Raw genomic sequence first — 27,204 nt, forward strand, 5'->3', positions numbered from 1 at the left:
AAGCAATATATCCACTTACTTCTCCTCTAAAAACATGTGTGCAAATTATTTCTTTTGGCTACAGATCAAGCCAGGCAAGTGTCTACCCCCCTCCAACAGCAGAAAAATAAACACAGGACGTAGTAAGAACACAGCTTAAAGGAGGAGAAAATGTCTACCTGTTTTAGTTCATTTGAAGAGCTTATTTCCTAAGAAACTGTGTATTTGCAGAATTATAAATGAGAATGTCCAGACCTCCCAGGCTCTATTTGGTAGAGACAAAACCTCCTCCATGAATCCCCGTCGTAGCCCCGGCTAGCAGGACAGCACCTTCACCATCAAATCTGCATAATAGACATAATTACTACTATCAGGGTGAGTGACAGAAACACTGTCATTAAAAATGTTGTGTAATCTTCCTTTTTTGTTTTTGCCTATGGCAAATTAAGACCATTTTCCTCTCCTCTTGAAAGGATTCAGCTGTCCTGCTTCTCGTTCTCTTCCCCCACTCCCCCTGCCACCCCCTGACATTCCACTCTTCCGCCCCCCCAACCCCTTCACCCTTTGCTTCTCCCTCCTATTCCCATACCCGTTATCCATTGACTCACCTCCCACTGTTTTTCTCTGGGACCTGACCAGATGCCTCCCCCCTTCCCTTTTAATTTAGGGTTGCTGGATCCTCTCCTCTAGTTAGAAGACTGGAGCCATGACCCACCACCACCCACTGCAGAGGACTGCGCAGCTCTCCCAGGTCTTGGAATTTGGTCTCAAGGAAGCATTACTGCCACGTGCAGCCTTCTGACAGGAAATCTGTTTGTCGCACAGAATTCGGGCTGTGGTTTGGGTGCCGTGGGAATGAACTTGCAGCGGTCATGTTGAAAGCCAATCCAGCCGCGGTGAAGCATGTGGCCAAAGGTTAACCTTTCCCTGCAGGTTCATGCCAGCTCCGAAAAGCAAGGAGTCTGAAGCAGAAACTAGCAAGCCCATGTGTTAATAAAAAACTAAACCCAATTATAGAATAACCATTTGTACTGGTTTCCTAAGGCTGTAATTACTGCAAATTACCACAAACTGCATGGCCTAAAACAACAGAGATCGATTCTGTCAGGGTTCTGGAGGCTACACGTCCAAAACCAAGGTGTCAGGTGGCTGTAGGGGAAGATACTTCCTTGCCTCTTCCCAGTTTCTGGTGGCTCCCCACAATCCTTGGTGTTCTCTGGCTTGTACTGACTCACTCCCACCTCTGCCTCCTTCTGCACATGGCCTCCTTCCCAGTGTGTCTCTCTGTGTTCCCTCCTCTTCTTCTTTTTTTTTTTAAGATTTTATTTATTTATTTGACAGAGACATAGCGAGAGAGGAAACACAAGCGGGGGAGTGGGAGAGGGAGAAGCAGGCTTCCCGCAGAGGAAGGAGACCAATGCGGGACTCAGACCCAGGACCCTGGGATCATGACCTGAGCTGAAGTCAGACGCTTAACAGAATGAGCCACGCAGGCATCCCTCCCCTCCTCTTCTTTTAAGCCCACCATTCTTTGGGTTTAGGATCCACATTCATCCAGTATGATCTCACCTTAACTAATTACATCTGCAAAGACTATTTCCAAATCTGAAGTTCCAAGTGGACATGAATTGGGGGGTAGGGGGCGCGGGAGGGGTCTCAACCCCTTTTGCTATTGAAAAGACATAGGAAGATAAATAGATTTTAAAAATAAATTTTCTCTGGATTTCTTCATATTGTGTATCTTTCAAATATCATCTAGAGAAGGGAAGCATTGAAAGGATATATTTTAGGAGGTGTTTTGAGGGGGAGTTAATCCCAAAGAGTTCCCACAAAGCTAATTTAAATGTAGGGACCTGAAAAAAAAAATTCAAAACAATCCTCCTTAATGTTTTTTCAGCTCAGGGTTCACATCTCCTCACTGGAAAAGGCCCCGTCCTTCTGTGCCTCACCTCCCCCACCTCCCAGATACAGGGGCTGAGGAGAGAAAGACACACTGAAAAAAGACCAGAAATGTCAAGGGATGGATGTACAGAAGAAAGATCCCTCAGGCCTTTCAAAGCCTCATTTTGGAGTGAATTAAACTTCCTTGTATAAGCTTTGTATAAACTTTTCTTAAAATTTAAGTAAAAAAATATTCAGCAACTAGAACTAAGGTTGCCTTCCTATTTAAATGTGTAGTTCCTATGTCCACACAATCATAGTGAAAGAAAACAGTCAATTATCAAGATATTTCAAGTCCAAAATCTGATTTCAAAAAAATAATAATAAAATAAAGAAAAACAAAACCAATTAAAAAAAAAAAGTATTGGTTTCAACCAGAAGTGATTTTGCCCTTCCCCCCCGCCCCCCCAGGACGTTTGGCCATATCTGGAGACATGTTTAGTTGTCATGACTAAGAGGGCAGCTATTGGCATCTAGAGACCAGGGATGCTGCTAAACATCCTGCAATGCACAGGAAAGTCTTTCACAACAAAGAATGATCCAGCCCAAAACAGTAACAGTGCTAAGAATGAGAAGCCACTAACTAGCTTATAGAAAATCTTTCTAAAATCACGCTTTGAGCATGTCTCTCTCCTGCCCAAATGGCTGCACATTGTTCTTGAGAATTCAAGCTCCTTGGCCTATTAGCCCTTCCAGAATTTTCCCGACGTTGCCTTTCCAGACTTTTCTCTCACTACTCCCACTTATGAACCCTTCTTACCCACCACCTTGGGCCAGCACATACCTGGCTCAAGCCCTTCACAGCTCATCCTACTTTGCGAACGTCTCCCTCTCTCAGACTCAAGCCTTACCTGTCGGGCCACGATCAGCTCAAGCTCCACCCCTTCCAGAAACTCTCTGGGACCAGCCCTCCCCTGTCAATCTCAATCAGTGTCCCCTCACTCAACACTCTCCAGCCACACTGGTCTCCTTGCTATCCCACTAACACACAAGCTCTTTCCTACCTCCCTGCTCCTGGCTCCCTATATGGCTGGCTTCTCATCCTTTAGGTTTCAACCATCACCTCAGAAAGGCCCTCACTGACCCTCCTATTCACTCCCCAAGTTCTCCATCATCACTCTATTTGGTTCCTTCATGGTGTTTATCACTATATAGTATCCTGTCTGTTCACATGCTTGCTTTCTTCTTTCCTGCCTTGTTCCTCACACTAGAATATACACTCTGAGGCAGGAACCCTGTCTAGCTTGTTCATCAATATGTCCCAGCCTTGTCATAATACCATGAGTCTGACTCAAAGTAGGTGTTCAAGGGACACCTGGGTGGCTCAGTCGGTTAAGCGTGGGATTCTTGATTTCTGCTCAAGTCATGATCTCAGGGTGGTGAGATTGAGCCCCACGTCGGGCTCTGCACTCAGCATGGAGTCGGCTTGAGATTCTCCCTCTGCCCCTTCTCCTGCTCATGCTCTCTCTCAAATAAATAATCTTTTTTTTTTTAAGTATGTGCTCAATAAATATTTGTTGAATGAATGAATGCCCTCATTCATATGCACATCTTCTGTTACTGAACTCTTGATGTGCATCTCTGTCCTTCTCAAGAGCACAGCTGCCCCACCCCAATAGTACAGCATGATGCGTTCGATACCTAGTAGTTACACGTGGAATGAATAATTGCCTGCCTTAGATTTAATATCTCCGGAGCTTACATTCTAGTATTTCTAGATTTAGACTCCACAGCAGACCTGCTTTATAGTAATTCCAAATGGTTGATGGTGGAAGCAGGAAACGGTATTCTGACCAGGTAATTTACCTGGTAAGGTAATTAGGTAAATTACCTGGTAGGTGCTGCATTCTGACGAAGACCTCAAACTTGTTACACATATGTTTTATGGCACTTGTATGCTTTATTATCATTGGGCTTTATATTCTTGCTAGGGAGAAATTTTCATTGGTCCGTTTATCAAAATCTATAGTTTGCTGTGCAAAGACCTGGCAGAAAGCCTCTCAATTTCTAATTGATTTTCCTCCCTAGGCCAGTTACAAAGGAAAACCATCACCGTATTCACAAGGCATTTTGCCATCATTTCCTCCAGTCACCTGTAGCAGAGATGCTGCTTCCGGATACATCTTTTCCTCCTCTTTCATGGTTGTACAATTTTTAGCTGGGGTGTGGCCACCCAGTTCAAGACCACATTTCCCAGACTCCTTTGCACCGAGGTATATCCATGGACAAAGTGCTGGCCCATGGGATATGAATGGAGAATATGTGTGCGCCTTCTTCATGGTGAGCTTGAAAGCTGAGTGCCTTCCCCTTCTTTTCCTCTTCTGGCTTAAGTATGGACGTGATAGTCCAGATGAGGGCAATGTCCAAAATGGCAGAACGACGAGGAAAAGGCAAGTGGATCAATGACGTCCTAGCTGCTGTGCAGCCCTGCATTGAAGGTCAGAATTTCGTTTAATTGACTGTTAGTTGGGATCTTGTTCCAAAAGATGGCTGATAGACTCACGGCTTCCTTCCTTCCCCACTAAGAAAGTCAGCAGTAACACCCCCCACCCGTTTGGTCAAACTGAGGTTAAGAGGGGGCGTGCCCACACTGGGCAGTAAAATCAGCGGAAATGCTTAGCTTTAAGCCAGTACCTGCTGGGACATGTTTTCCTCAGCTTCCTTGGCCACCCAAGCTTCTCTTTCATTGCCTATCCTTGGCCTTCTCCTAACTCCTTCCAACCTTGATTTTGCCCATGGACACCGATCAGGTGGCACAGCATGATCTGAAGAAAGGATATTTTGAGAGACCCTGAGCAGGCTTATCTCCTGCCAGCAGTGTTTTTTTCGTTCCCAGATGGACTCACCCCATTCCCTTTCCTCAGCTTTCCCTGAGGTGTCATTTACTGCAAGACAGAAGTACAGTTCCTTCTGCCTTAGAGAGGTCTCCAGAACTGATGATCTGAGCCTGTCCCTGTGGATTGTTTTCAGGTTATCAGAGACCCCTCGAACATTAAGACTATTTACTGATAGCAAAGTGCTTTCAAATGATCTCCATTTCCCTTCCCTCGTTTACCCTTTGTTGAAAATAGATGATCGTACTGTCCGCAAGTGCTCTAAATGGAAGCAGCCAAGGAAGAAGGTGGGGCGAGTCAACGTATTCGCACAACCAATGTGTGTTGAGCACCTGCTCAGGTGCCATCCCAGGCCCTGAGATACATCTGCGAGCAAGACAGATAAGGGGCTGCCTCGCGGAGCTCCCATTTTAGTGGAGGAGACAAACAAGGAAGAAGAGGCAGCACAAGGAAGGAGGGAGAGAGGAGAAGGGGAGGGAGAAGGGAGAGAAGAGAAATTAAACAATTTTGTATTGTGATGAAAGCGCTATGAGGAAAATACAAGGGGAATGGGTCAGGCAGGTCTCTGCCGGGAGATTCCGAGCTGAGGCCTGAATAACACCAAGCCAGTGGTGAGGATAACAAGCTAGAGAAGGGTCCCGGGAGAGGAAACAGTAGGTGCCAGGGCTCTGGGGTGGGAACACCCGGATGTGTTGAGGGGTAAAGGGAAGACCCCCGTGACTCCCGGGAAATAAAGGAGAAGAAGCCTCGAGACGGACTCAGCACAAAGTCCTTCCAGCCCCACAAAAGTTCATGCATGGAGCTGGAAAGGTGTGCCTGGAGGTCAGGAAAAGAGATGAGAAGCTTAATCTTAACTAATGTCCTTCCTGAGAAGAGAGGAGCTTAAGAAATCTCTGGAAATCTGGCTTCCGCTGAGCCCAATCTCTTCTAGAGAGCATTCTGCCTGTGTTCACACTCGTGTGAGCGGTGCCTGTGGTCACAATGGTAAGTACTGATAACTGACAGTCTCGCTTAGCTTTGGTGTTAAACGTTAAACGGTGGTGGCTCAGTCAGTTGAGCTCAGTCAGTTGAGCTTCTGCTTTCTGCTCAGGTCATGATCCCAAAGTCCCGGAATCGAGTCCCACAGCAGGCTCCCTGCTCAGCGGGGAGTCTGCTTCTCCCTCTGCCCTTCACCCCACTTGTGCTCTCTCTCAAATAAATAAATAAAATATTTAAAAAAATGCATCTTCTCCCACCTTCTCTAAAATATGTACCTTCTAGCCAAGCAGAAAGTAAAGCTTCTTCTACTAAGCCTGAATACTTAATAGAACAACTCATTCTAAAAGCAGAGCCTTGAGTCTAAAACAAAAGATTCTTGCTTTGAAACCCTTTCTTTCCTGCGTTTATGACATTGCAGCCCCGAAGGCCTAATCTCAGCCTTGACTGACCCAAAATAGAGGTTTTGATCAGGCCTCTGGGATGACTGAGATGAGCTCATGTGACTCAATTTATATATTTGGGCCTCAGTTTTATCATTGAAATGAACATAAATACTTTAGAGACTAATGTCAGCTCATTGGCAAGTAGACTCTAGAATCTACCTTTTCTCTTTTTTGGTAAATCATGAGGACTTCTGCCTCTCTCTGTGGCATACCTCCATGGTGGGTCTGTGGTTAGTGATTTATTCATTGCCTGGGCAGCCAAAGGGGATACCATGATGGACAGGATGGCCATAGTACCCGCCTTCAAGACACTAAGCCTAGTAGGGAACACAGATACCGAGCGAGTAATTTCTGGAGTAAGCACCATACAAGAGAGACTCAGGTCCCTTTGGAACAGCCATCCACAATGACCAGGCCTGGGGTTGGAGAAATCAACTCTCCTTGAAGGTCTCATCCGTCTTAAGAAATTTATTCTATCCTCCGAAGATTGTGTTGCTTCGTGATGAATTGAAAAAACTATAGAAGCAACTAGTTTTGCTTTCTATCACCTGCCGGCAGTACACAGTCTCCTGAATCATGGCCCCGCCCCAACTTTCTCTAAATATACTTCAGAGCATGTAACAGAAAGTGATGTGGTGTGGTGGAAAGACCCAGCATTTGGCCCAAGATGATCTGGGCTCAAATCCCAGCTTTGCCTCTGAGAAGTCCCCACACACTCTGAGGATAATAACTCCTCCCCCCCACCACCACCCCCTACCACCCTGCAGGATTATTATGAGGATCCATGTGATCATTTACATGAAAATGCTTTGCAAACTACAGAGCATTATTCTCATGTCAGCTGCTATTTCACAAGTCTTAGCATATTCTGGACTTCAGTTTTCCTGACACTAATATACTGATCCCTGCTATTCTTTTGTGACACCCTTCATTACATGCCCCTCCTTCCATCTTTTGTTTGTGTTCATTTAAAATCCGAGCTATGGTGGCTTTCCCTCTACACCACGTTCGTTGGCTGCTTTCGCCTTTTCTTTCTTGTGATTTTTTTGTAATGGTACAGATAGGATGTTATTTAAAGGTTCATAACCTTCCTGGGTCCTTTTAAGTCACCCTCAAATCCAAACCCCCCAGACATCCCCCCATTCCATCCTACAAACTTGGAAAATCAGAAAACTCCTTTTAACCCAGATCAAAATTGCCTCTCTCAGCCTGACGCCAAGGAAGGATCAGCATACCCCTCAGCTTTTCCATGAAATCTATCCCATTTGGCGGTGACCCCGGAAGAACTATTATGGAAGCCTAGAGGACCAGAATTTCATCGAGAGTCTGATAGGGCAGCTCAGCCAACCCAGTAGCTGTTTATCTGGGGACATCCCAAAGTTGTCTTGGGCCTCCCAGACACACCTCCCATAGACCTCATCAAACCCAGAAGCTGGGCTTCTGTTTGCTGGCCCGCCACTCTAGACCACTGCCTCAGCCTCCCAGGCAGTTGGAGGCAGGATGGGAGCCAGGTGGAAGCCAACTCACACCTGGTCTAGGAGGCAGGCCATTTCTCCTAGAGCCCCCCAGAGGCAGCTCAAGCGTGAGCTTCCCTTCTTTGTCCAGGCAGGCCACCACTGACCCTGGGGGCAATAGCCAGCAGCGTTATCACCCTCTCTGTTCCTGACAATCACAGGGGGCTTTGCACCGGGTCACCTGGAGTCAAAGCAGGAGAGTCATAATCCTCCACTCGGGAAGGTCCAGAGGTTGCCAGGTAACACAGTGGGCAGAGATTGGGGCGAGCTGCGGAAGGCAAGCAAGGAGAGGCTGTGGATTAATCCAGAGTTTAAGTACAAACACGTGAAAACTCAAGCCCACAGAAAGGAAATGAACATCACTTTTTCCCCCTTCAGTGGAAGAGGTCACTGGATAACGGCAGCTCAGACTCAACTTCTTCATTGGAAGTGCCTTGCTGCCAATGACAGTGACCAGGGAAGCCAGCGGGATGGACGACCAAACCCCAGGGTGTTACCGTGAGGAAAGGGGGCAGCTTGGTGACGGCAGCCTGCACCCTGCTGTGGACGCAGCCCCTTCCACACTGCGTCCACAGCCTGCCTCTCTGGCCGAGGCAGTGTGGGCCCTGGAAACACACACGAAGAGACATACACGGAGGGCATCCCATTAAAAAGGATGCAGCCCTTGGGGCGCCTGGGTGGCTCAGTCGTTGGGCGTCTGCCTTCGGCTCAGGTCATGATCCCAGGGTCCTGGGATCGAGCCCCGCATCAGGCTCCTTGCTCAGCGGGAAGCCTGCTTCTCCCTCTCCCGCTCCCCCTGCTTGTGTTCCCTCTCTCTCTGTCAAATAAATACATAAAATCTTTAAAAAAAAAAAAAAAGGATGCAGCCCTTGAGTGAAGAACCGAAGCACTGAGGGGCTGTGGCCGCATCCCAGCTCTCAGCCTCTGACCTCTGCTTTACCAGGTGACAGCACCTTTCTCTGGAGTGACTTATGAGCAATCCCGGGATAGTGTGCATGTGTTTTCAAACAAAGACACTGGAGCCCTTCAATTCCTGCCCAGGACCCAGTCTTCTTTCCTTTTTTAGCCTTCTTCAATCAATCTACCCATCTTCCGTAGTCATTCCCAAGTGTCACCGAATCCTCCGTGTCAGAAACAACTACTGTTTGCTTGAAACACAGGTTCGTTTATATGCGGGAATATGACACATCTTCGAAACAGCAGATCAAGAAGCATTCTAAAAACTAAGCACTGGCAAGAAAACAAAATGTAACTTTATATTGTCCAAAACACTCAACCGGGAAATACCATCATTTGCACTTGCTGCAATCAGAACCATTAATGCACCTCATCTTTCTGAGTACTGTTTAAAAATGCGTGCCCTTTAAGTCCCGCAATTAAAGCCTGGCGTGTCTGTTGTTGTTTTGGTGATGACTGCAGAACTGTTTAGGATTTCTTGGAGTTGTTTAAGGGTGGCCTTATTTTCTTTTTCCTTCTCTCTATTTTCTTGGGGGGTGGGGGGGCTGTGCAGTGAGGTGGGGTGGGGTATGGAAATATTGACCCACGAGGATTTACTTAAATCCTCCTTGGTTATAGGCCTCCAAAGACAAAGCCATATCCATGGCAACCACAGGCGACCCAGCAGAAGAGAGAGCACATGAGACACAGAGCATAATAGCTTTGTTTACTGATGACTAAGGTCTTGAAAACACTACTGTACATTCCAACCCCCCGCTCAGGGCAGGACTCCAGGTTATCCTTGTCCTCCAGACCCAGCAGTCTATAATCAGAGACACAGAGAGGAAAAGAAGCCCTTTTCCCAGCCCTCAAATATTCCTCCTCCCTCGGAGGGAGGACGGTGCCCCTTCTCACAAGCCTCCAGATAGATGATCCTGCGGGAAAGGAAATGGTGGGCAACCCGAGAAGGAGGCAGAAGTAGGGCAAGCTGTGGGGGTGGGGTGTGGGCCGCACCTGCCAGAGCCCTCATGGCTCTGGGGCTTCCCCACCCAGCTGGGCATGCTCTGAGGCAGTCCCTATAGGAACAGCCTCGTGCAGAGCCTACCTCCAGAGGTAGAGGCACGTACAGCAGACCCGGGCCCTACAAAAGCCCGGGTCACACTGGAGCTTGGTTCACAACGAAGCATCTTGTGATTTACCCTCTGACCCCCTTCTTGCACTGACATGACTAATTCCATCCGTCCTTCTTATGTGTCAAGAAAAATCTGGTAAACACACCAACCCGAGTAAGCATGGTGGGCACCAAGCACCTCCCCCATTTCTGACACATGAGCACAAAACAAGAACTCACACAGCTCTCACCAAACTCCTGCATGAGAACAATCACGCCCCAGGCTCAGCAAGAGCTCTCAGGCGATAGTCGCACTGTCCCTCCTAAAAGTGCGTTCACCAGCATAGAAAGAACTCTGAACCAAAGTGCTTTCATTTAAACCTAAGACACACCGGAGCCCTCCACGGGAAGATTCCAGTTGCCCGGATCTGGGAGGAGTGGGAGCAGTGGAAGGTGGGAAGTAGCACAAAGGGCAGCAATCAACAGTGCCCGTATTCCCCCAGGTCTCCCAGCAAACAAGAAAGACCAGCCCGATGGCACCGAAACCGCAGGAAGCTTCCACGGAGGAGAAGAGGGGACAAAGCAAGGCCTTCCTTGGCGGCCGCTTGGGGCGTTTATCTGTTTTCTATGTTGGGCTTCTACCTACACATTCATTTGAAATTTTTTTTTAAAGTTCCAGCAGTGAGGGACACCTGGGTAGCTCAGTCGGTTAAGCGTCTGCCTTCGGCTCAGGCCATGTTGCAGAGTCCTGGGGTCAAGTCCTGCGTCGGTCTCGAGCCTGTTTCTCTCTGCCTGCCACCCGTCCTGCTTGTGTGCGCTCTCTCTGACAAATGAATAAAATGTTTTTAAATATTTAAAAAAAAAAATAAAGTTCCAGCAGTTAAAAGTTTGAAAATCATAGCTCTGGAGACCAGAGAAGGGGGTGGAGAGCAGGAGGAAAGAGAGAAGGCTAAGAATCTGGGAGTGCCTCCTGGGCACTTTGCGTGTTTATTTAGACATCCTCATGTTGACCTTATCACGTAGGCACTGCGTTTTCTATTGCTTTTCAGATGAAGAACTAGGATTTAAAGAAAATACAGAATTTGCCCCTAAGGTCACACATCGGCAGAATCGATTCCAAGTCTGTCGAACTTGAAGCTGTGCTCCCAGGGCTGCTTGATTCCCCTCACCCGCCCCCCAGCTTTATTTCTCTGTAAATCTCGTAGCTATTTGTCTTTGCTTTCAGATGACGAAGGTTACACGGTCTGGGACAGCTTTGCCAAGAAATTCAAAATATTCGGGGACCCACTTACGTCCCAGCAGGCCCCGAGTTGAAGCAGTCACTGTGACCGAAACTTGGAGGCCAGATTGATTCTAAATTCTGAAAGCTCCAGGCTGAAAAGTAGGGCCCTGCCTGTTTCTTGTCAGAATGTCCTGGGGACTCTTTGTTTTAGATCCCAGTGATCTGAAGATGTGTAGGCTGCTCCATTTTTACCATCACAGAGAGAGAACTTCGTAGAATTGCTAGGAAATAGAGCCAGCTCTCTACGTCCGGGGAATTTTCCAGTGTGTTCTTGCCAGAGAGGGAGCCTGAGCTCCCGTTACAGGGTGAAGCGAAAGGGATTTGCCAAGCACTCCATTCAGAGCTGTGTGCCGGGCAACCACTCGCTGTGGGGGACCAGCTTTTGTGCTTCCAAAAGGCTCGTGGAAGTAGCCAAGGTTCCCTGACCAGAAATGTTGGCTTTTGCAAAGTTTTGGCTGGTCGAGAATCTCGCCCGAAAAGGTTTGGTCTAGCTTCAGCATCCGGGGCAGGCAGAACCAGTGAAGCAACATTGTCTCGAGGGCAAGGCCTTCTGCTTGGCATCTGGTCGCTGAGGTCATTTTACTCGTCAGTGGCTGGTGGCCCAAGCAGAGGCTGGTGCACGAATTCATGACATGAACTTAAGAAAGAATCCTCCGTTGGCTGCACACTTGATCCCTCAGAGCTGTTGCACTTGTTTGACCCAACTCAGCCCTGGGCATTGGGCAAGTCAGTGGTGAGGAAAGGAACTCAAGTGTCCACACTGGAATTCAGCTGCAACGCCAGGGACAGACATCTACACCAAGCCATCGAAAAGTCAACAACAACGACAACAACAACAAAACAAAAAATAACCCCATACAACCAACGCTAGCAACGTCCCTTCCCCCAACCTAACCCCAAAAAGTGTTCAAGGAAAATACAAGTGTTGCTTCCTTGGTCTGGTGGTGGAAAGGTAGAACTGCGTTTTTCACTTCCGGTGTCTCTGCACGCACTCTACCCTCTACTTGTAAGCCCGTTACCCTCCACTGACCAGCATCTACATTTACCTCCGGGTCACAGACCTAGAGATGGTGGCAGACTTGCAATTGGTGCGTTCAATCTACATAATCCCCTAGCTCCTTATGTTTATCCTTCTCACTTAACTTCTTTTAACTTTTCTTTTTTTTTAAGATTTTTTATTTATTTATTTGAGAGAGAGAGTATGAGCAGGGGGAGGGGCATAGGGAGAAACAGACGCCCCCACTGAGCAGGGACCCTGGGATCCTGACCTGAGCCGAAGGCAAATGCTTAACCAACTGAGCCACCCAGGCGCCCTTCTTTAAACTTATTTTGAAATAGTTATAGACTCACCAGAAGTTGCAAAACATTTCAAATTGAATCATAATTTACCTGAGGGAAGAGCTGTAGACTTACTTACTCTGTCTCCCTTTCCTAGAAGTCTCTTGGCCCTGTGGCGGACACCACCTGAGCAAAGGAGTAATTGGATAGGAGACCGGAAATTTATGAACCCTTGGGGTCTAACTTTCTTGGAAGCAGAATGACTTTCTATGTATATACGCATATGCATAGAAGTATACTTTTATCATGTCATCAGAAGATCAAGTTTAAAAGGTAGAGAGCTCTCTTTAAATATCCAAGTTTTGGGGCGCCTGGGTGGCTCAGTCGTTAAGCGTCTGCCTTCGGCTCAGGTCAGGATCTCAGGGTCCTGGGATAGAGCCCCGCACAGGCCTCCCTGCTCCGCGGGAAGCCTGCTTCTCCCTCTCCCACTCCCCTTGCTTGTGTTCCCTCTCTCGCTGTGTCTCTCTCTGTCAAATAAATAAATAAAATCTTAATAAATAAATAAATATCCAAGCTTTTCATTATGTTTTTATCATTGCGGAGCCTCATAGGGAATGAATTCTATTTTCCCTTTTTATTGTCGTACTTGTGACACCTGACACTGGCCTCTTTCCAGCTTGTGAAAATACCAGTTGTTTCTGCTAACCCTCAGATAAGAACTCAAATAGAAATTCATTTTGATAAATCTCCCCGGGGCCTTCCACATCCAGCGAAGGAGTAATGGATCAAAATTCAACCTGAAAATAATTTTAAAAGGAAAAAACGACTTTGATTTTCATTTGCAACAGAGCAATAAGGCAAGGCAGCACCCTGACAAGAGGAAGTTACCAGATAAAGAAAATCTAACGAGATCCAAGTTGTGTGCTTAAACAGTCTTTAAACTCTGGAGAAGAGCCTCTCGTGAAGGGTTACCAGATAACTGGTTTATTCAAAGACTCTCACATACAACTCACCTGGCATTTCCTGTGTGAGGCCTAGGGCATCCAGGTTTTGTTTCTGGATGAGAAGATGGACTGCCCACCCCACCCTGGGGGAGGACATGGGGGGCTGGTGTAGCAGAGCCTGGAGCCTTGTCCCTTCACTGCCCGCACTGCCCACTGAAGGGGTCAGCCCGGAACCCCAAGTCTGGAAGGTAAGAAGAGCAAGTAAAGGCTGACAGAAGGTTGGACGGCCCTGAACTCTCCTTGTGCTGGGGGGTGGGGAGGTGGACTGAGAGCCCAAGAAAGGACCTTTCCTAACACTCAACATAGACTACCAAGATGTATAGATATATTTCAGGGAAAAATGTTTGTGACTATAAAAGCAATATATACTCATTTCAAAGAAGTTGGAAAGTTAAAATAAGCGTAAAAGGACAAAAATCTCTTGTAATTCTACCATCCAGAAATAGCCACCGTTAACTTTTTAGTATATTTCTTTCCAGTTTTTATGTGTGTGTGTTTACTTATATAAACATATTAATATGGGATACAAAGTTGGACCCACGCTACACATATAGTTTGGGATCCTGCTTTCTTCTGTATCCTAAAATAATCTTGACTGTAAATAACACCAGCTGTACAATATTCCATCATATGGATATACCATTTGTTCATTCATTCTCCTATTTTTATCATTTTATTGCTTCCCACATTTTTAATGATAGATGATGCTGTAAGGAAAAATATCCTTGCTCATAAATCTATCCTCGTTCATAAATCTATTTCTTTGCTCTTCTCTGATTCTTCCCTCAAAGTTGATTTCTGGAAGTAGAATTACCAGGTGAAAGGAAGAACCATGTTTTTGGCTCTTGCTGCATGTTATATGCTAAGCGGCATTGCATGAAATTTGCACAAGTCACCTTTCCCGTGTGTCCCACAATCACACACAAAGTGTGTGCAAGAAGCTATGTGCCAACACGAACGTGCCCAACTTACAAAATAATTAGTGGCACAGGGGCTTTGACTGATTCCTCACATAGTGTAGCAAGATCAGAAGGGATGGGGAAATTTGCAAGACTTATAAAAAATAACCTAACAAGTACCGCAGTAGTACCTTTGCGCAAATTAGGAAAGTCACATCTTCCTCAAGACACTTTGCTGCCATCTGCCAGAAAATCATCACCCGAAACATCAAATCTATGCCGGCTGCAATGGAACCAGAGGCCCATGGAACTGTGCAGGGCACAGTTGGTGCTCCTGAGAGGTCTGTCACAGCAGGTCAGCTACGCAACAGAACCCCAGCCACGCTCCCACGCACACGCTCCTCCATCTCCTCCCTTCCTACCACCGGCTGCCTGCAACAGCCCGCCCCACCCCACCCCCACCATCCACAAGAAAATCCCTCAGTCTCCTAGACCAGAAAGCACCCAGAGGCAAGAAATAAATGGTGGGGGTCACTGCCTTTGGCAAACAGATTCGCTAAGTTTATACACAGTGAGAAGGTCAGGGTGGAAGGTGATGCACCCAGACTCCTGCAGATGTCAGCCAATGTAGCCAAGACCCACTGGGGGTGGGGGTACGGGGCAGGGGAAGCTCCCCAGGTCCACTCTCAAATGCTGCCAGATCTGGACAAATTCCTTATAAGGCCTCCGTTTTCCACATGCAATTCTGTAACTTTTGCTTTTGAGCTTCCAGTGGAAATCCTAATGCAGGTGACGTTCCTCAAACTAACCTGGGGTTCTGATGAAGCACCAAACACATCCCAAAGGCCCACTGTTTCCATTTGAAAATCAGAGCCCGGGGCTGTGAGGCAGCCAGCCAAAGAGCGTGGGCCTCGGAGAAAGACTGCTATTCCCCACAGCCCCTCCATACCCCTCTTTTTGGAACTTCCCCTTGGGAAGTCTGGAGAGAAGCTGGGAGGGCAGCCAGAGCCAGGGTGAGCTGCTGTCCCAAGCACTTACCCATGTTTTGGCAGTTTGTGGCAATAACCAATCCTCTCTCCTCTATATCTAATGAGGAGAAAATTAGAAAAAAAAAAAAAAAATGATGCATAGTAAAGAATTTGAACTTGCCCGGAAAGAGGTCTGACCTTTGCCCTCAGCCTCTGGGAAGTAATCTATGTCATACCTGATAGGAGTATCTTTCCTTAGGACAGGTGTTGGACACACCTGATAGTTTTAGGGGCGAGCTGGCCATGTCAGAAAGACCATGTGATTTAGGGTCAGGGCTCTGGGTCGCTTGTTATCAGTCAACCTAGAGACTGAGTTCAACCACGTGGGTGATCAATCAATCACGCCTACATAATAAAGCCCCAGTAAAAACTAAGATGAGCTTCTCTGGTGGGCAATATTCAATGCATATTGTCACATACCAATACCGGGAGGGTAATGCATCCTGATTCCATGGAGAGAGAAGGCAATGGAAGTTTGGCATTTGGAACACTCCAGACTCTGCCCTCTGTGTCTCTTCCTTTGAATGATTTCATTCTGCATCCTTACCCTGTAATAAACCATAACAGCTTTCAGTGAGTTCTGTGGGTCCTTCTAGCAGAGCATCAAACCTGAGGGTGGTTTTGGCAAGCCCCCCAAACTCGCAGTCGGTGTCCAAAGTGAGGGCAGACTTGGCAACTGCGCCTTCAAACTCTGCAGTTTGGTTAACTTTGGGCAAATGGGCTGAAAACAAAGTATGATGTGATCTGGGTTACCCCAAAAGGAAACTTTATTTTATGACAAAATTGCCAAATTCTGAAAACGAGGTTATAAAGCCATCTCGCGAGACCTGCCAAAACATTCTCCTCTTCGAACAAAAGTGTGGTCAGTTCCGACCACAAGCAGAGGGCCAGGCCCTCGAATCCGGGGAGTCTCATCCTGGGGTGGAACTGTCTCCATGCTTAACCCTCCAGAGGTTTCCCATCACAATGAGAATGAAATCCAAGTTTCTTAGCTGATGTGTGTGTGTGTGTGCATGATTCCCCAACTAAACTGTCAATCTAGGTCAGTGGTCATCACATCATAGGCACACTATAAATGTTGGCTGAATAAATGAATGGCTCGAAAAAAGGGAATATAAAAATGTTTATTTTGCCAGCAAGATTTTATTTCTGGCTTATCTTTTCATTATTATTTTTTTATTGGGATATAACTCACATACCATAAAATTCAGTCTTTCACAACTGAGAGGTTTCTCGTACATTCACAAAATGGTGTGACCATCACCACTATTTAATTTATCTGGCTTACTTCGAATCCCTGTTCCTCCTTCCTCTCCCCCATGGGATTCTGACGAGGGCTGCCAACCACAACACCCCATGCGCATCCAACCATCAGGAGGGCATGGGGCCCAGGTGAGGCCGAATTTCTCCCCAGCACTTTCCAACAGAAACTAAGAAAGGCCTTCCGTCTCCGCTGGGGAAGCTGTGCAGAATGAACATGGAGCTGGCAGGGCCCAGATCCCTTGCCGTGTGGAAGCAGCTTGCCCATGAGAGATGAGAATAAATCTGACAGAGAGGGAGAGAGAGAGAGAGAACACTGGGCTGGTGGTTCTTGAGGCCAATCCCACTACCCCCACTTCCCACAGTTCGGTTACATAAGCTAATGATTCCCTTGGGCCCTAACTAGTTCCAGTGGCTTTCTGTAACTTGGAGCCTCAGGTGTTCCTCAGGACAATACAGTCCTTGTCCAGCTCACACCTTCCCTCAACACACATTTATTAAGTATTTACCGTGTGCAGGGCCCTGGAGCACATAATCCTGGGGCGCCATGGCAGGTGTGGGGAATGCAATGAGAGAGAAACGTGCAGAGCCAAGCATGTCACCTGTCAGTGGGGCAAGGCAGACCTTGGGAGGAAATGACATCTAAGATAAGGCCTGAAGTTAGAGAGGAATAAGTATCAGAAGGCGGGTACACAGGACACTAAGGGGCATCAGAAGAGGTTCCCGGTGGCAGGAAAGGTAGGGGAAGCTCCGAGAAGGACATGACACTTGAAGTAAGCCTTAAAGGATGGGCAAGACGCAGATATTTAGAGAAAGGGCACAAGAGCATTTCACAGAGGAAACAGGGAGTGAAGGCAGACACAGGACCCAGGGAGAAATTAACGGGAATCTGTGATGCACAGAGGGAAGAGGTAGGAATTACGCTGCAAAGGTGGGTTGGGAGTTCACAGTAGGCGAAGCCCTGCAGGTGTAGGCCCAGGGCAGCTGCGTGCTCAGCTCTGAGCTGTGTGACAAGCAACAGAATGTGAGATGAAGAGATGGGTGTGTTGGGGACAGAGAAACCAGTTTGGCGCCTATTCCGACAGCCCACAGAGCAAGACGATCTGACCCAGCAGCAGGGGAAATCGATGCCAACATACGTGGGCACCACTGAAAAGGTAGAAATGATCAGATGTAACGTTGTGATGGGAAGTAGAGGAGAAAGAGGAACCAAACGTGATAACCACGGGGATACTCGCACTAAGGGTGAGGGCCACTAGTGGCCACCAGCCCCGCCCTGGGCCAAGCCCTTTGCGTGCACTTTCAGATCTCATCTCCACAATGCCAGGACGCGGGTCCTATTATCACCCCCTTCTAGAGTCCAGGGAACTGAGGAACCGATGAAGTAATTTGCATCAACACCACCTGAATGACACTTGAAGGAATCAAGCAGAGGCTTGGTAAAGGACGAGGTCATTTTTGCATAGACTGAGTGTAAGCTGCCCATCTGGGGGAAGCCCAGCCTTGAACTTCGGTTTGACGTGTCCTTGCCAGACGGCAATAGCCTACGTTTTCTTCACGAGTACACAACAAAGGGCAAAATCCCAGGGTTTCTTAAATGGGGATACATTATTTTGACCGCTCCCCCCATCTACCGTGCCTGTCACTCTGTGACAGAAGGAAATGAGCTTTATCCGATAAGCTTTGTTTTTCACAAAGCAATGTGCCATGATTACCCAGGACCCTGTGGTCTTCTAGGTGTTTGCAAATTGATTTTTTGATTATTTGTTCCAGTGATTTTCCAAGTATTCTGTGTTTTTCCAAGTTATTCAGCTTTAGAACGTGGGTGTGTTAAATTTTGTATTTGCCTTCCCTTTCCTGTATTAAGTTTTAATGCTGTGATTATTTAAGATACTTTTTGCATGCAGCTTATATCTCTGAGGGAACATAGTTACAAATCTCTAGGACTATAAATACACACGTGGATGGGCATACAGCAATCTTCATGCACACTCCCTCAGACTTTATGACCATATGCAAAAATGGAAGCATATCGAGAACCTGTGACTAGTTCAAATATCCCAAATAAAGATCCTCACTGTCTAGAAATGTTTATATGGTGAATTAAAAAAAAACCTCAAAATTTGTTATGACTATATTCATGTAGCTATTCGGTGAACACTGACCAAAAGCCAGATACAACAAAATTTTAAAATTCATGTTTTCTGCACCCAAGCCCCTTCCCTGAAGCCAGGATTTGGAGAGAGTGGTGTCTGGCCAGGACACCATGCAGAGACTCCATTTTTTATGGGTAAATTGAAAGTCCAATACCAAGGAATCAGAGGAATAAAATCCCAGACCCATGACTTCATGACTAAAATGAGGGGCTCAATTAAATAACTGCTAAGTACCTTTGCAGCCCAAATAGTCATTGAATCTAAAGACTGATTATGAGAATGATTAATAAAAATTATGGCAAAATGTTTTGCAAAAATGCAAGGCTATGAGAATGCCGAATATAACTCAACCATTTCCCCAAAAAGTTAAACTCTTTCATTTTCTTAAGCATGTCTTTAGAAATATCTACTATGCTCTGAGTCTCAAGTATCATAGGCATCTAAAGAAAGCTTTTGTCAAATCCGTGAGCCCCAAAATCTATTTTATGAAAATGAATTATTCATAGGCTGAGTACATTTGACAGCCTTCATGTGAATAGAACTCACCTGCTAGATAAAAGCAAATTTTGAAGGAAACAAATAAACAAAAAAAACACAACTCCTCACTGGCAGCCCGCTCTATCAGCGACCCTCCCTCCCCTTCTCCATTTAGACCCAGGAGCCCCAGGACTGACTGCATTATTCTTTGTTTCCCTAAACTCTAAATAAACCTGCAATAGTCCCTTTATTAAATTCTCTGCTAAGAATCTGTCATCAGTTTCCTACTGGGCCCCTGGCTGATAGAGGCATAATAATATTATCTAATAACAAAATAAGGATTAAATTAAAAAGGGTACATAAAGCATTTAGCCTGGTTCATAGCAAGTGCTCAATAAATATTACCTATTGTTATGATGATTGGGCTTTTTATCTTCTTATCAGTTCTGTCCTACTTGATTCCATAAATGCAGATTATCAGCTGACGATAAATTTCTCCTCCAAGCCCTTTATTAGGGATTTTGAATAAATGTGTATTTTCCGCCTAGTAATTTTCTCATGAAGGATGACATTTTGTTTTGCGACCCTAAGAATCCCAAAGGACTTTCAAAGGAGAGCAAATTTCAAAGTCACAGGGACACCAAGTCTTTTTCACGGTCATGTCTCAGTGTTGGTGGCAGTCTGGGAACAACCGGGGAGGCTTCCAAAAATTCAACACCAGTGGGAAAGGAGCGTGGCTTCTGAACGCCTTGAGGATTTTCCTAATGGCAAATGTTTGGAGCGATAAGCAAGATAAACGATTACAGCCGAGGAAACACTTCTCGGGGTGACAGTTGGAAGCCCTCTTGTGACACATCGACGCTGAGATTCCCAATTCTAGTTCAGCATCCCATGGGTTCTAGAAGTTTGAAGAACAGAATGTGTCAAATACATGCTGGGGCTGGAGAAGGAAGTGGCGTCCCCGGCCCGTGCCTCGCTCCTCGACAGTTACAAGAACCCAAGTTCCCCTTCTTCCCTCCCCTCCCCACAGAACGGGCGGAGGGAGCTCGCCCGACGGCTAACCCCACAGACCCGACGCGGAGCTACGCTGCCCTTAATGATACGTCTTTCCTGGCAATCTTGCTGTCCTCGGTAAAATGGCTTTAGGCGACTTAAAAGCCTTCTAATGTCCCCACATGCGTCTTTCCTTTTTCTTCCAAAGAAGGGCACCGCTCGGTCACCCGCTCCATAGCCACAGAACAAGGAGCAGTTACATCAGTAGTACCAGCCGAACGGGTACTTTAGGGCCCGACCCACCTTCTTCACTCGGATTCCATCCCCTATTTCAAAAGCTAACTTGCTCACTGTCGGAGCTACTACTGCCTCCCCGCCTGCTTCCGCCAGCCGCGCCGGGTTTGGGGCGGGACGCCCGGATTCCCTTCAGGCCCGAGCTTCCCTGCTGCTCTGAAATTGGGTTATAGGTTTTTCTAAAAACACCAGCCTTCTGGTTGAGGAGCCGAGGAGGGCCTGAATCGGCTTTTCTGTTTCCTAAAAGATTCGGCGTTCCCACACCGGGAGTCGAACCCGGGCCGCCTGGGTGAAAACCAGGAATCCTAACCGCTAGACCATGTGGGAGACAACGGAGGAAGTCGTAAGCCTTGGTAAATTGAGTCGTTCCCAGCGGCTTCCGCCCGCCGCCTCCCCTGTCCTCCGGCGTCAGACCTGCTTCTGCTTCTGCGCCTGCGGGGATCCGGTGGCGCCCTTAACCCCTTGCGGGCCCCCGCTCTGCTCAGCTCCTTGCCAAGGGCCGCGGAATCTTTCCACCCTCGCGTCCTTTGTGAGCTCATCCAGTCCCCTGGTTCTAGACACCACGTCTCCACCCGAGTCGATTGGATGAGTCATTGTTCCTAATTCCGCACAGGAAGTCCCGCAGAGTGCGAAAGGACTGGTGTTGAGGGTTAGACTCGGGAAGAAGAAACCGGTGCGGGGGGAGTCTCACGCCGCCACAGCGGAGGCCAGCCTGGAGCGGGTGTCCCAGCCGCGGGGCAGCCGCTCGGAGCCCGCCGCGCCCGGCCTCCGCCCCGCCGGGGCCTCCGCGTCTGGACCCGCTGCGCGCCGGCGCCCCCGGGCCGGGCTCTGCCCGCCTGCCGCCCCGCGTCGCCTCGCCGCGCGGCTCGCGCTGGGCCCGGCCCGGGAAAGTTTCTCTGTCCTCTCCAGAAACGAGAGCGGGGGCTGCCTGGAAGCCCGCAGCATTCCAGGTTCTGTTGACTCCACGGCAAAAGGCAGGATCTGTGTCACCCGCAGTAGGCGATGGTGGTTTGTAAGAGTAGCTTATAAACCTGGAGCAAGCCCCCTCCTGCAAGCAGTGTTGGTGGTGGAAATTCTTGGTGGTTTCCAAACCCGTGCTGGGGTTGAAGGAGCATTTCATTGGGAGCAGTTTACGCCTTAGCGATCTAGTGTTTGGACTAGGCAAGTACAAAGAGTCAGTTATTCGGGATAGCCGGGGTGGGAGAGCTATGGTTCTGGTGTCCTCGTTGTGGCTTAGGCTACGCACAAGTTGTTTTTGCTAGCGGCGGACTCTTGGGAGCCCACTGAAAAACCCACTCCCCACCTGCCAAAGGAACGGTGCAAGTCCTGGCTCTCCCCCGAACTAACTGAGGCCCTCCGAGGCTTCAGTTGTGACATTCAGCAGCAAGAGGGGAGGGGCGACCAGAGACCCGAAAGAGAAACTATTCTGCCTAGCATTTATTAACCCAGATGAAGCTCCCTCGCAGGGAATGAGCATACCCCAACATCACTGGAACTTCATGAAGCTCCGAAGAAAAACTAGAACCTACTGACTGCAAATCTACTATCGGTATTAGACACATTCAAATATGTCTGCTCACTTAATCCTCACATTATACCTGTGAGATAGGTCTTATCCCAATCTTTGGTGGTCCTTCCTGTACTATCTTTGCATCTTTGAACAGTTTCATTGGTTTGTTTTTTAATCAGTGAGACAGTTGTCTTCCTATGGGGGACATCTGGGAACGCTAAAGAAAAGTCTCCAAAACAAGCCTCATCAATTACAGAATACCTTACATCCTGTGGTTCTCAATTAATGGCCATGATTTCTCATGTACCTTTCAGTTCTGTATTTCCATTTGATGATAATCTTTTTTTTTTTTTTTAATTTATTTATTGGAGAGTGAGAGAGTGAGCACGAGCAGGGAGAGGGGCAGAGAGAGAGGGAGAAGCAGACTCCCCGCTCAGTGGGGAGCCAGACGGATGTGGAGCTCCATCCCAGGACACCGAGATCATGACCCTAGCCTAAGGCAGATGCTTAACCGACTGAGCCACCCAGGGGCCCCAGTGATAATCGTTTAAAAAGTAACTTGCAAGTTTTTAAGATAAAAGTTCCCAGTGTAACCCATGCATTGAACAGGCACCATCTTTAGGATATAACCAAAATGCAGTTTTATTTTTGTCTCTTTCTGTCCCCAAACTGAAATCTGTTCAGTTTTTCCCCCTGCCACTGGGTGAAAACTTGGGCAGTAATGGGAAGCCCTATGAGCACTTTAAATAATAAAGCGCAGTGCAGGACAATATGCTTTTCAACAATCAATCTTCATTTCTAAATAGTTCTGCCCCTTCGTCCCAGCTGGAGCATGATTTCAGGCTAGGAACGCTGGTGGGCTTCTTCCCACTCTGTGTTCAGTGACATCAATCACATGGGTAGCCTGTAGCCTGGGATGGCCATGCTGGGAGTGTGACCACCACAGGAATAGGCAAATGCTGCAAGCATGGCTTTTTACCTTGAGAGCTGGTCTGCTGCTTAAAAAACAGTGGTGCACTGGTTAAATATTTACCCACAGAACACCGGGCCAAGGTCTACTGTCAAGGGAACAGGGTGTGATCCACTTCTTATTTCACTTTCTTTGGCCTTCTTCCTTTTGAGACTCCAAGGCCCTCCAAGACTGGAGTGTAGGGAGGGCAAGAGAATGGAGAAGTGAAAGTTCCTACTGGACTGGTACTATGTCAAAAGTTGGCTACCTGCCTTCTGGGCCTGAATGTGTTCTAAAGCTGACTCTCTTTCTCAGTGGTTCTCTGTGGCTTCACCCGAGGCTTCCGTGCTTGGGGTCCTTAGACAGTGTTCCAACCAGGAGGCCAGCCATGTTCTCCCAGTGTGGGTCTTTCACCACTGGTCCCAGGATCACCAGTGGCGGAGTTTAACTGCAGATTCCCATCCCCACGCAGAACTTCGACACGAGAATTTCTGGGAGCAGGGGCCTGGGAGACTGAATTTTAACAAGGCCCCCACCCCCTGCAATGATTCTAATGCCACTAGAGTTTGAGAAACACTGAATGACATAACTGTAAGTTCCCTAAAACTGTAAGTCTCTAAAAGACGATGATCCCTAAAAGTCCATCATTTCCCTTTCCTGCTCAAAAACCTGGAAAAAAAAAAAAAAAAAGGCTTGTAGTTGCCTACTGAGTATGTGAAAAGTGAAATGAAATGGGGTCACTTATGTCAAGGGGCTTTAAAATGGAGCCAGGAGGCCATTAAGGAGATGGGCTTTATGCACATCCTCATTGGTGGAACCACACACTTTTGAACTGAGCCAAACTGCAAATATTCCAAGGGCTGAGCCCCAACACCCACAAAACTTGCTACCATAAGAGAGTTTGTTTAGTGATAGACTTAGCAACCAATTATATTCTGTTAAGACTAGCTTTCTGCCACCAACACCAATCAAAAATTTTTTATGAACAATGCATACAAGCATTCCATTTTTGCTTTAAAAATCCCCGATTTTTGCCCCCTAGTGGGACACAATTTGGGTTGTTACCCAAGTCTGTGTACCCTGAATTGCAATTCTTTGATCCCAAATAAAACACTCTTGCTTAATTGTTGCCTCCTGACAATTTTAGATTGACAGGTAAAAATCTAAATTCCCTGGCCAAGCCTTCCATGCTTTCCATAATCCAACCGTCCCATACCCTGCTAATATTATCCTCCCGTGCCCCTCTTCAGAGACCACATTCCAAATCACCCTCTATGCTCCATCCTGCTTGTCCCACATGCTTTCCCGCCCTGATCCCTTCGCTCTGTGTACTGCCCCCCACCCACTCTTCTTTCCAAATCTGACCCCAACTCCAAGGCCAGCTCACCCCCATGAAGCCGCCTTGGGTCCTCCTGGTCACAAGTCACTCCCGTTTCCTCTGCATCCCAAAGCACAGGCCTTTAAAAAGTGGTGACATGGGCTAAAATGCCTTGCCATCCTTATTATTTGAGTTATTTAATAGGAAAGTCCATGAATAAAAATTGGACTCCATAATCCCCCTGGGAACCCAGTCCTGCACTCAATCATTCTACCAAATAGTCCTTCCTTTTAACCAACTTAAATACTTCCTGCTGTACTTCTATGTGAAAGCTGCCCCCTTTTAACCACCAGCATGAACAAAATGTTCCTGGGAGGAGGAAAAAAAAAAAACAACACAAATTTTTGAAGTTTAGCCAGACCAGTAAGTGAGCTGCATTTCTTTAGTTCTGCACACACACAAAAAAAGCCTCCTTGTTGACACAAGGAACAGCTACTCCTGTTCCCATGCATCTAAGGCCGCCTCATTTGATACTGGGAAAAAGCCCCAAACATATTGTACTTGCTGGGCATCTATATTAGCCAAAGCACTGGGTGCGATTCAGGTCCCCGCCTGCCAGTCATTTAGGAGTTGGGATGGTTTCTATTTCAGTGGGCCCAGAAGTCACCCTTTCTAAGGGCACTGAAAATAAGCACCAATTAAATTCTGCTCTCCCAGGGAGAGCTCTGGCCAGCACAGACCCAGCCTATGGCACGAAGTTAACCTCCAAGCTCTTTTGGGTAACAGCACCTGCCCCTGCTGACCAGTTGGGGTGAGTTAATCTTCATGGCCTAACACTAGGTTCAGTTTCTAAAATTGGATCTGAGCTCAGGAGGCCCCTGGGATGACAGAGTTTCCTCAGGGCTAGTTTAAATTATATAACTCTGCCCCTTCACTTCTACCCGAAATCTAGCAACTCCTACTCATCCTATGACTCAGGGCAAATACCCTTGAACTCCTGAAAATGGGTTAGCTGCTGTTCTGTGCATGCACCCCATTAAATCATGAGGCTGGACGAACTCACTGCTTCCCTCTCTGTGGTGGTCTATAAACTCCTGATGGCAGAGTCCGGTTCTTATTCTGTCGTATTCCCAGCTTCTAGCACAGTGCTTGGCACATAGAACCATTTACTGAATGAATCAGTCTCCTAAAATATCTTTGTTTCTTTGGGGACCCTCGTATGAAGGTTACTTTTTTCCTCAAATCAACAAATAACAGGAAGAAACTATTCTTCTGTCAGGAACAAATAATCTCTACAACATGGTTATCTTTCCTGATACTCAGTCAGTGTTGGAGTGGTTGCTTACTTGATTCATTTATTCATTCAGTAATCAGTGAGTCCCAGAGGAATTGTCTTGGTTTTCATGTGGCACGTCAATGGCAAGGTGACTAAAGGTCTCAAGGGGACCATAATTTCAACATCTGAGCAACTACAGCATAGAACAAGAAACCACATCGCTTTCTGCTAATATCCTTCCCCACCTCACAGATACTCTCTTCTTCTCCTAATACCTTCCTTTCATCTGCTCTGCTCACAGAAGACGGGGAGAGCCTTGGCAGACCGTCCTCATACTCCCCTGGATGTGTCCTCCTACCAGGGACTAGCCCTGGGACAGAGAGAGAGAGCTTTTCTCATTTTTCTGGAGAACCACACTCTACAGAGTGGTACAAGTCCAGGTACTCCGTGGCCTGGCATCTAGAAAATGTCCCCAGCATTATGGCCCTCTGAGACCTTCAATGAGTTTACTTTGCCACTTAAGTGCCAGGTGGAAATCAAGGTGGATGGGAGGTTAAAACTATTTCTGGTCCATTTCTGAACTTCCCACCAGCAGTTCTGAGTTGAGTGAGCTTTCTAAACTCATTTTCTTCTTTCCATGTGAGATAATCTGTCTCAATTACCATCAGTAGATCCACAGCCAGGAATTATGTCAAGTTCAATGTTCGTCATGGCGCCCAGTATATATCTGACGGTGCTTGATATAAAAATAATAGCTATCACATAGAGGATTCACTATGTGCCAGATCATTCTAAACACTTTAATACATTAACAATTTAATTCTCACAACAACTCGCTGAGATAGGTACTAATATTACTCCCATTTTACAGGTTAGAAAACTGAAACACAGGAAGGCTAAGTGACTTGCTAAAAGTTTTACAACTTATAAACAGTAGAAGCAGAATTCAAGAATTCCAGAATCTAAACTCCTTTTTTTAATGATTTTATTTATTTATTCATGAAAGAGAGAGAGAGAGGCAGGGGCAGAGGGATAAGCAAGCTCCCTGCTGAGCAGGGAGCCTGATGTGGAGCTCGATCCCAGGACCCCAGGATCACGACCTAAGCGGAAGGCACACACTTAACCGACTGAGCCACCCAGGTGCCCCAGAATCTGAACTCTTGAAATATCAAACTGACTCTACTATTATACATAGTGCATAGAACAGGGGGCTGGCATTGGCAATAATAATAATGATGACAATGCCTTCAGCAACAGTGACAACATACATCCTGAGGCCTGATGGCATCTTCGGGGGAGAGAAAAGATGTTATGGGCTCTTCTTAAACCAATGAAAATAAACATTTCATGATCTAAGGCTTCACAGATGCTGACATTGGCACAGGGACAATACCCCTGGTCCCTGCTCTCTCATCATCATCTTCCCGTTTTCAGACATACCACCTTCACAATTATCCAAAAACAAATTAATGTTTTTCCTCTCTCACAGTCCAGGATGAGAAATTTCCCCAAACCTCTATTCAGAATTATTGTTCACTGTTGATTAATTGGTTGATTCATGCAATCAACAACCTAGACACAAAGATTCATGAGGCATAAAACATTCTGTCCTTCTGAAGCCACAACCTACTTGACATCTGCGCATGGATGACTAAGGAGCATCACAAACCTAACATGTTTTAAAAAACTGAGCTCGTAAGCATCCACCACTCCCATTCCCCCCAACCTTCTACCTTCTTCCCCG

General features: G+C 47.0%; 1 protein-coding gene and 1 non-coding gene across 15 annotated transcripts in view; both read right to left on the reverse strand.

Moving 5' to 3' along the window:
* LOC129045653 (uncharacterized) overlaps positions 1–21,194 on the reverse strand; it is a 163,351-nt gene extending 142,157 nt beyond the window's left edge. For 6 of the 14 annotated variants that reach the window (XR_010410002.1, XR_010409999.1, XR_008505679.2 and 3 more), the window contains exons 1-3: positions 20,417–20,815; positions 19,526–20,018; positions 15,648–15,775 (exon numbers count right to left, since the gene is read on the reverse strand). Coding sequence is in view for 2 of the 14 variants with exons in the window: in XM_064586087.1 (XP_064442157.1) it covers positions 4,099–4,347; positions 4,555–4,685; positions 7,871–7,957; positions 13,310–13,481; positions 15,648–15,761 (753 nt within the window). In the remaining 12 variants the exon portion in view is untranslated. The other 8 variants (XM_064586087.1, XM_054506331.2, XR_010410000.1 and 5 more) reach the window with 8 other exon arrangements.
* Positions 20,663–20,734, reverse strand: TRNAE-UUC (transfer RNA glutamic acid (anticodon UUC)). Its single transcript has one exon. It is a non-coding gene; the product is annotated as a tRNA-Glu (tRNA).
* Positions 21,195–27,204: the final 6,010 nt, after the last annotated feature.

The sequence above is a fragment of the Mirounga angustirostris genome, unplaced genomic scaffold (assembly GCF_029215605.1).
Source record: "Mirounga angustirostris isolate CCGP_5_RB_7025 unplaced genomic scaffold, mMirAng1.0.hap1 SCAF_3, whole genome shotgun sequence".
Lineage (NCBI taxonomy): Eukaryota > Metazoa > Chordata > Mammalia > Carnivora > Phocidae > Mirounga > Mirounga angustirostris.